This window comes from Salvelinus sp. IW2-2015, linkage group LG3 (assembly GCF_002910315.2).
Source record: "Salvelinus sp. IW2-2015 linkage group LG3, ASM291031v2, whole genome shotgun sequence".
Classification (NCBI taxonomy): Eukaryota; Metazoa; Chordata; class Actinopteri; order Salmoniformes; family Salmonidae; genus Salvelinus; species Salvelinus sp. IW2-2015.
Genome location: NC_036840.1, coordinates 13,159,773 through 13,170,000, shown reverse-complemented (window position 1 = coordinate 13,170,000; position 10,228 = coordinate 13,159,773). Strand labels below are relative to the sequence as shown.

Sequence of the window (10,228 nt, the reverse complement as noted above, 5' to 3'; positions counted from 1 at the left end):
CTTCATACTCGTCGCCAAACCCACTGGCTCCACGTCATCTACAAATATCTGCTAGGTAAAGCCCCGCCTTAACTCAGCTCACTGGTCACCATAGCAGCACCCACCCGTAGCACACGCTCCAGCAGGTATATTTCACTGGTCACCCCTAAAGCCAATTCTTCCTTTGGCCGCCTTTCCTTCCAGTTCTCTGCTGCCAATGACTGGAATGAACTGCAAAAATCACTGAAGCTGAAGACTCATATCTCCCTCACTAGCTTTAAGCACCAGCTGTCAGAGCAGCTCACAGATCACTGCACATAGCCCATCTGTAAATAGCCCATCCAACTCCCTCATCCCCATACTGTATTTATTTATCTTGCTCCTTTGCACCCCAGTATCTATACTTGCACATTCATCTTCTGCACATCTACCATTCCAGTGTTTAATTGCTATATTGTAATTACTTCACCACCTATTTATTGCCTTACCCCCCTTATCCTACCTCATTTGCACACACTGTATATACACTTTTTCTACTGTATTATGACTGTATGTTTGTTTATTCCATGTGTAACTTTGTGTTGTTGTATGTGTCGAACTGCTTTGCTTTATCTTGGCTAGGTCGCAGTTGTAAATGAGAATTTGTTCTCAACTAGCCTACCTGGTTAAATAAAGGTGAAAATGTGCTGTAATGGCCTACCGGTACACAGATAACCTAGTTTAGGTGAACAAGATTAGCCTGAAGTGAAAAGTAAATTCAGCAACTCTGAGGACAGTGGAAGTTGATGAAGGAGATTCTTTATTGTTAAAATTAAAACCCACGCATTCTGGTCGTTGGCCTTCATCAAGGTTTTACTAATCTCTCGTTGACAGACTAGATCTTCGGTTCTGACCTTCTGTGTTGGTTGTATATGAAAAAGGAAGATGCTTTTATATATTTCAAAATGGCCTCCTATAGGCTAGTGGATCAATCACAATCGGACACAAAACATGATGTGATTGGTTGCAATCAGTTGCAAAAACCTGACCAATAGGTGGCCATTTTAATATACATAGCCTAGGCCCTACAGCTAAACACCTCCTCTAATATTCTATATGTAAAACCCTGAAAACCCCAGCGGCATATTACCCCTTTTAGGTTGGACATTTGTTTCTAGTATTAATGTAAGCCAATTTCAGGTGAATCTGGAGGTTATAAGTCATACAATATCTTTAGAAATGTTGATTTTGACTAGGAACGTGAGTTAGCTAGCTAGTTAGCATCTGCTGGGAATTAAGATAATTTGCAGGTTAAAAAAACGCATGTGTTAGGTCTACATAAAAACCTAAGCATAGGTTATTAATAGTGAGATGTGCAATGCCATCGTGTTTCTATATTTGATTGGTCTAATAAAAATGATAATTAGCTTTCAAGAGTCAATTACTCAAAAATTACTAAATGAAACTGATAAAATGGGTTTTATCACAAATTTTCAGCGGACCTCTTGCCCCAATAGTTGGGCAGGACACCACTTTTCTATCATTTTTATTTTAATAACTAAAAAGTTGTCAACTGTGTCCACTTATTTTCTGTGTCCATATATCTAATTCTTACCAAAGTTTGCTTTTTTGTGTGAGCAATTTTGTTTTTAAATGTACCTTCCCTGTAAACAGGTAATCTCGTCCCAGGCTAATTGCGCATGGTGTCTTGTGAATGAGATAAGTAAACAAGTGAAAAGTTGCAGAAACCTTACCAAGTCCAAGCCCGACAATGAGACGTCCGACCAGTAGAACCTCCTTATCAGGAGCTGCGCTAAGCACTATTCCCCCAGCTGTGAAAATAAAACTAGCCAGGAGGATGCAGACCCTGCGCCCGAAAACTCCGTTCAACAACCCACCAGCCAACGCGGACAGCGCGGCAGTAGCCACAGTACTAGAGATCAGAACCTCCTGCCATAAGGCGCTGAGATTCATCTCCCTCTTGAGCAGGAGCATCGCTCCCGAGATCACCCCGGTGTCATAGCCGAACAGAAAGCCACCCAGCGCGGAGAACGCAGCTAGAACATAAACAAACGCAGGTGTGACATCTTGCTGGAACTGTTTACGCGCCTCTCTCTCCAGGTCCCGGGTGGAGGTGGCGGCAGTGGCATTGGCATTGGCAGGGACATCGGCAGCCTGGCTGTTGATGCTCGCGTTGGACGAAGCTTTGATGAGGCTCCGCTCTCCGTCATCGTTCACTTTCTTCCTCCTCTCACCCATCAGGTTGCTCATACTACGAAGATTATAGTCATTGTCGCTCGATTTTCGGGACATAAGGGAAACACACGCACCCACGAAATGTTCACAGGACTGTAATTGGTTGGTTAATTGTTAAGAGATGTTTGTTGTCCTCACAGTCGAGCAACTGGTCCAAAAACCGTTAATTATTAATAATTCGAGTTGACAGAAGTTGGTTTGCATCCGTGGTCACAGACTACAGAAGTGTCATCGCAGTGGTAATGATGAGGGTTACTCTTTCATTCTCTCTCTCTCTCGCTCTCTCGCTCTGACGTAGAAGGTATTGCTTTCCTGCAAGCTGCGATATAGGCACTGGCCGTGTTCCAGAGAATCAAAATAACTGCAGGTGACTGCCTACTGACTGATTTACCAATCACCTTGCATCACAAGGACTTGTTAGAAGGGAGTGTTACAAAAAACGCACCTAATGACTGAGGGAAACGAATTCAAAGCATTCTTTCAAAATGACTTATTACTTTGAAGAATCTTTTAAATAAAACATAATGGTGAGCAAGCATTGTGCCTTTTCGTTTTCTATGATGATCACATTTTTGGGTTGCACATGGATTCACGTTGGTTGAGTGCTCTCCACTTCTATGCAAACTACTTTTAGCAACATTGAATTTTAAGGAAAGTGCTTTATTTGCGTTTGCATTTCTTTTTTTATCCTCAAAATGCTTTGCATGTTTCGTCACAATATTGTTTTGAACTGATGCCCGACTGAGCGTTCTACTCACAGGAAGTTGGTGGCACCTTAATTGGGGGTGACGGGCTCGTGGTAATGGCTTGAGCAGAATAAGTAGAATGGTATCAAATATGTCAAACAAACACAAGTTTCCATGGGTTTGATACAATTCCATTCACTCCATTCCAGACATTATTATCCCTCAGCAGCCTCCACTGGTTCTACTCAATGCATCGTCAATGAGCACATATGAAGATTTCATAAAAAGTGCATTACAGGGGCGGGGAAATACTATGATATTCAAAAGAGGCAAATAATTGTCATCATTTTGATGTCTCCAGATTGACTTTAGATGCAGTATAACGTTAGCTAGTTCAAATTGTGGGTTAGGCCACCAGATTTTAGCTAGCTAACGTTAGCATTGCTAGCTATTTTTGACTAACTTTGCTAACTAATGACAACATTGCCATATGTCTGAAGTAAATTTGACGACATGATAATGCTGGAAAAGTTGTTTCCTACTAAATATTTGACTACTTTAGCAATGTCATTGTATTTCCAGGCACTATAGTGTAATTTAGTCAATAGTAGTTAGCCTCCATCCAGAATGACTAAGTTTACCACTTTTTTTTATTTTATTTTAATTTTAATTTCATCCCATTTTCTCCCCAATTTTTTCGTGGTATCCAATCGCTAGTAATTACTATCTTGTCTCATCGCTACAACTCCCGTACGGGCTCGGGAGAGACGAAGATCGAAAGCCATGCGTCCTCCGAAGCACAACCCAACCAAGCCGCACTGCTTCTTAACACAGCGCGCCTCCAACCCGGAAGCCAGCCGCACCAATGTGTCGGAGGAAACACCGCGTACCTGGCCCCCTTGGTTAGCGCACACTGCGCCCGGCCCGCCACGGGAGTCGCTGGAGCGCGATGAGACAAGGATATCCCTACCGGCCAAACCCTCCCTAACCCGGACGACGCTATGCCAATTGTGCGTCGCCCCACGGACCTCCCGGTCGCGGCCGGCTGCGACAGAGCTTGGGCGCGAACCCAGAGACTCTGGTGGCGCAGCTAGCACTGCGATGCAGTGCCCTAGACCACTGCGCCACCCGGGAGGCCCCTAAGTTTACCACTTTTTATTTGTATTTTTTATTTAACCTTTATTTTACTAGGCAAGTCAGTTAAGAACAAAATCTTATTTACAATGAGGGCCTACCCTGGCCAAACCCGGACGACGCTGAGCCAATTGTGCACCACTCAATGGGACTCCCAATCATGGCCAGATGTGATACAGCCTGGTTTTGAACCAGGGACTGTAGTGACACCTCTTGCACTGAGATGCAGTGACTGCTGCGCCACTCAGTAGCCCTTTAGGGTAACACTATGTCGCCGACAGAGGGTGACTTGAGAACATTCATAACAATGACATGACGCGACCGAGTGACAGAGGTGCAATTAAGGTCACACCCATAATGTCCAAGCCTACACCAGTGTCCGAGAACCCCGCCTAACACCTCTGGAGTGATACGCTGGAGATTCCGGAACCTGCCGGGCTATTCCCTCCCAGTGCACCCTCATTTTCGAGCTGCAGCCTTCTTCTTTCCCCTCGAACCGCTCGAGGATAGCGTCGGTGTGGGAGCAACAGTCCACCGTCTGCCTCAGTCTGGAGGACAGTGTGGAGGAAGTTCGGAAGGTGTTTGATTCTCCGTTGTCCGGGAGAGAGGCTGCTCGTTAGCTGCACCAGCTACGTAAAGACTCCCGTAGTGTGGCAGACTATGCGGTGGATTTTCGCACATTGGCGACTGAGAGTGCCTGGAACCCGGAAGCATTGTTCGACATGTTCCTTCACGGATTATCGGAGGTGGTCAAAGATGAGCTCGCAGCTCGGGAGCTGCTCATGGACCATGACTCCCTCATAGCCTTGACCATCCGCATCGATGGGCGGCTTCGAGAACGTAGAAAGGAGAGGAAATCTGTGCCCTGTCGCCCTCGATTCCCACCTCGCCTCCGAAGATTCCCGGAGATCCCCGAACTCTACATGTCCGAGTGAACCAGACGTCACCAGAGTCCTCTCGGGAATCACCGAGGGCTGCCGACTCCCCTCCTTCGGAGTCCATGCACCTGGGCAGCGATAGATTGACTGTGGCTGAGCGCTTACGCCGACTCCACACTCAGAGCTGTCTATATTGTGGGCTACGGGACATTTCGTAGATACCTGCCCATTAAAAACTCAGGCTCAACAAGAAGGCGCGGTTCAGTGCAGTCTCAGTGCTATGATGGGGTCTAAAACCAGACAGAAGCATTTCGTATACATTGTTTGTCTTCAGGGGCAAAAGCATTTTCAAACATTTTTGAGAGGAATGGGAGATCCGATATAGGCTGATAGTTTTTTTGATACTTTCTGGGTCAAGGTTTGGCTTTTTCAGGAGAGGCTTTATTACTTCCACTTTTAGTGAGTTTGGTACACTTCCGGTGGATAGAGAGTCATTTATTGTGTTCAACATAGGAGGGCCAAGCACAGGAAGTAGCTCTTTCAGTAGTTTAGTTGGAATAGGGTCCAGTATGCAGCTTGAAGGTTTAGAGGCAATGATTATTTTCATCAATGTGTCAAGAGATTTAGTATTAAAAAACTTGAGTGTCTCCCTTGATCCTAGGTCCTGGCAGTGTTGTGCAGACTCATGACAACTGAGTTTTGGAGGAATACGCCGATTTAAAGAGGAGTCCGTAATTTGCTTTCTAATGATCATGAACTTTTCGTCAAAGAAGTTCATGAATTTATCACTGCTGAAGTGAAAGCCATCCTCTCTTGGGGAATGGTGCTTTTTAGTTAACTTTGCGAGAGTGTCATTCCCATGAGCACAGTTTTCCAACTGTATGTATGATGGGTTCCCATGAGCATTGTTTTCCAACTATATGTACGATGGCTCTATCTTTCCCCACCCCTTTCATTGTGTAACAAGCTGTCATATCAGGTTAGTCCACTAGGGACTTTTCATTGCATTACGTTAGTAATCAATGTATAATCGATCCTGTGTGTGTTTATTTAATTCTGTGTGATTATTTAGTTAGTAAATAAATACTTAAGCCAATTTGTGTATCGCTGAATCATCATTTAGACTAGGGTTCATGCAGATTTGAAGTCAACGTCATTCAGAATGAGACTGATATGAGGTAAACAGTTTTTAATGGATGACTGGTATGATAACAATATATTCTGATATATTCTTGAGTTAATTCGGGAAACGGTAACTCATGAAACAAACTTTTTCCGTGGTGCCCTGTAACGGCAGTCTATTTCGTCCTCCTCATCGGACGAGGAGAGGCGAGAAGGATCGGAGGACCAAAGTGCAGTGTGGTAAGTTTCCATAATTTAATGACATGAAAACTAGACAAGAATACAAAACAACAAATGTACTAACCGTCACAGTCCCGTGTGGCACAAACACTGACACAGAAAACAACCACCCACAAATCCCCAACACAAAACAAGCCACCTATATATGATTCTCAATCAGGGACAACGATTGACAGCTGCCTCTGATTGAGAACCATATTAGGCTGAACACAGAAACAGACAAACTAGACACACAACATAGAATGCCCACCCAGCTCACGTCCTGACCAACACTAAAACAAGCAAAACACATAAGCACTATGGTCAGGACGTGACAGTACCCCCCTCCTGAGGTGCGGACTCCGAACGCACCCCTAAAACTCAAGGGGAGGGTCTGGGTGGGCATCTGTCCGCGGCGCAGGACGAGGCCACCACTCCACCATTGTCTTTGTACCCCTCCTTAGCGTCCTTTGAGTGGCGACCCTCGCCCCCGACCTTGGCCTAGGAATCCTCACCAAGGCCCCCACTAAATTTAGGAGACAGCTCAGGACAGAGAGGTAGCTCAGGACAGAGAGGTAGCTCAGGACAGAGGGGCAGCTCCGGACTGAGGGGCAGCTCCGGACTGAGGGGCAGCTCCGGACTGAGGGGCAGCTCATGCTGGCGGGAAGCTCATGACTGGGCGGGCAGCTCATGACTGGCGGGCATGCTCGCATCAGTACTGGCTGGCAGCTCATGACTGGCGGGCAGCTCATGACTGGCGGGCAGCTCATGACTGGAAGGCAGCTCATGACTGGAAGAGGCAGCTCATGCGAGCGAGCTCAGATGGAAGGCAGCTTCATGACTGGCGGGCAGCTCATGACTGGCGGGCAGCTCATGACTGGCGGGAGCTCATGACTGGCGGGCAGCTCATGATGCGAAGGCAGCTCATGATGGAAGCCGGCAGCTCTGGCAGCTGTGCTGGCGGCGGCAGCTCCGGCTGGACGCTGGCTGGCGTCTGGCAGCTCCCGACTGGCTGGCGGCTCTGGCAGCTCCCGATGGGGCCTGACGCGCGTAGATTGGCGCCACGCGGCTGTCTAGAGGACGTAGATGCGCTGGGGCAGACGGATGGCTACGACGGCGCTGGGCAGACGGATGGCTCAGACGGCGCTGGCAGACGGTGGCCAGACGGCCTGGGCAGACGGATGCTCAGACGGCGCTGGGCAGGCAAGCAGCTCAGAATGCACTGGGCAGACGACCGACTCTGACCTGCTGGGGCGCACAGTAGGCCTGGTGCGTGGTGCCGGAATTGGTGGTACCGGACTGGAGAACGCACCTCAAGGCTAGTGCGGGGAGCAGGAACAGTGCGTACAGGGCTCTGGAGACGCACAGGAGGCTTAGTGCGTGGTGCCGGAACTGGAGGTACTGGGCTGGAGACAGGCACCACAGGGAGAGTGCGTGGAGGAGGAACAGGGCTCTGGAGACGCACTGGAAGTCTGGTGCATGGTGTAGGCACTGATGGTACTGGGCTGGGGCGGGAAGGTGGCGCCGGATATACCGGACCGTGAAGGAGTACACGAGCTCGTGAACACACGAGCCTGCCAACCTTACCAGGTTGAGTGTTCCGTAGCCCTGCCAGTGCGGCGAGGTGGAATAGCCCGCACTGGGCTATGCTGGCGAACCGGGGACACCCTAGTAAGGCTGGTGCCATGTACACCGGCCCGAGGAGACGTACTGGAGGCCAGATGTGTTGAGCGGGCTTCATGGCACCTGGCTCGATGCCCACTCTAGCCCGGCCAGTGCGGCGAGGTGGAATAGCCCGACCTGGGCTAAGCAGCGTACTGGGGACACCGTGCGCTCCACCGCATAACACGGTGTCTGACCAGTACGACGCCCTCTCACTCCACGGTAAGCCCGGGAAGTTGGCGCAGGTCTCCTACCTGACTTCGCCACACTCCCCTTTAGCCCCCCCCCAATACATTTTTGGGTGAGCCTCTCGGGCTTCAGCCGCTCTGCCTTGCTAGCGCCTCATAATGCCGCCTCTCCGCTTTCGCTGCCTCCAGCTCCGCTTTGGGGCGGCGACACTCCTCTGGCTCTGCCAGGGTCCTTTACCGTCTAGGATTTCTCCTCATGTCCATTCCTCCTGGTACGCCTGCTGCTGTCGCTGCTGCCCGTTTCCACGCTGCTTGGTCCGGGTTAGGTGGGTGGTTCTGTAACGGCAGTCTATTTCGTCCTCCTCATCGGACGAGGAGAGGCGGGAAGGATCGGAGCACCAATGTGCAGCGTGGTAAGTTTCCATAATTTAATGAAATGAAAACTAGACAAGAACACAAACAACAAATGTACTAACCGTCACAGTCCCGTGTGGCACAAACACTGACACAGAAAACAACCACCCACAAATCCCAACACAAAACAAGCCACCTATATATGATTCTCAATCAGGGATAACGATTGAAAGCTGCCTCTGATTGAGAACCATATTAGGCTGAACACAGAAACAGACAAACTAGACACACAACATAGAATGCCCACCCAGCTCACGTCCTGACCAACACTAAAACAAGCAAAACACATAAGCACTATGGTCAGGACGTGACATGCCCCAAGATTGCTAATGAGTTAATTGTTACATGATTAATTTAATCACGTAATTATTAAACATAGTTCATTGATTTGATAAAATAAACGTCATCACATAGTCACGTCATGACAAACCCTAAGCACACAGCCAAGACAATGCAGGAGTGGCTTTGGGACAAGTCTATAATGGTGCTGGAGGAGATAGCCGTTTTACGGTCCCCTAATCAATTGTGCTATTGTGTGTGTTTTTCAATGTTATTTTTTTACTTATTTCGTATATAACGTTTTTGCCACCGTCTCTTATGACCGAAAAGAGCTTCTAAATATCAGGACAGCGATTACTTACCCCGTACTGGAATAATTGTTTCTTTCTTTATTGAGTCAGATGCAAAGGATTTACTCCAGACACCCGACAAGGCCCATATCCCCGTCATTCGCAGGACGAAGAGACAGAGATATCGGGGACGTAGGTCTGGTTGCCTTGTAAGGATCCGGCAGTGAGTGGGTAATCTGCCTTTCACATCGATCATATTAGCCAAATAACAATCACTGGATAATAAAATAGACAAAATAGGAGCACGTATATCCTACCAACGAGACATTAAAAACTGTAATATCTTATGTTTCACCGAGTCATGGCTGAACGACATGAATAACATACAGCTGGTGGGTTTTACACTTTTTCAGCAGGATAGAACCGCTGCCTCTGGTAAGACAAGGAGTGGTGGTCTATGTATATTTGTAAACAACAGCTGGTGCACGAAATATAAGGAAGACTCAAGGTTTTGCTCGCCTGAGGTAGAGCATCTCATGATAAGCTGTAGACTGCACTATTTACCAAGAGAGTTTTCATCTATATTCTTCGTAGTTGTTAATTTACCACCACAAAATGATGCTGGCACTAAGATCGTCCTCAATGAGCTGTATTACATTTACATTTAAGTCATTTAGCAGACGCTCTTATCCAGAGCGACTTACAAGTTGGTGCATTCACCTTATGATATCCAGTGGAACAACCACTTTACAATAGTGCATCTAACTCTTTTAAGGGGGGGTTAGAAGGATTACTTTATCCTATCCTAGGTATTCCTTAAAGAGGTGGTGTTTCAGGTGTTTCCGGAAGGTGGTGATTGACTCCGCTGACCTGGCGTCGTGGGGGAGTTTGTTCCACAATTGGGGTGCCAGAGCAGCGAACAGTTTTGACTGGGCTGAGCGGGAGCTGTACTTCCTCAGAGGTAGGGAGGCGAGTAGGCCAGAGGTGGATGAACGCAGTGCCCTTGTTTGGGTGTAGGGCCTGATCAGAGCCTGTATACAGCCATAAGCAAACAGGAAGACGCTCATCCAGAGGCGGCGCTCCTAGTGGCCGGGGACTTTAATGCAGGGAAATTTAAAATCTGTTTTACCTAATTTCTACAA

At 47.8% G+C, this 10,228-nt stretch overlaps 1 protein-coding gene across 1 annotated transcript in view; it reads right to left on the bottom strand.

Moving 5' to 3' along the window:
• LOC111951156 (proton myo-inositol cotransporter) overlaps positions 1–2,665 on the bottom strand; it is a 65,435-nt gene extending 62,770 nt beyond the window's left edge. The window contains exon 1 of the mRNA XM_023969196.2: positions 1,713–2,665. Coding sequence (XP_023824964.1) covers positions 1,713–2,271 — 559 coding nt within the window. The 5' untranslated portion in view covers positions 2,272–2,665. The remainder of the gene's footprint in view (positions 1–1,712) is intronic.
• Positions 2,666–10,228: the final 7,563 nt, after the last annotated feature.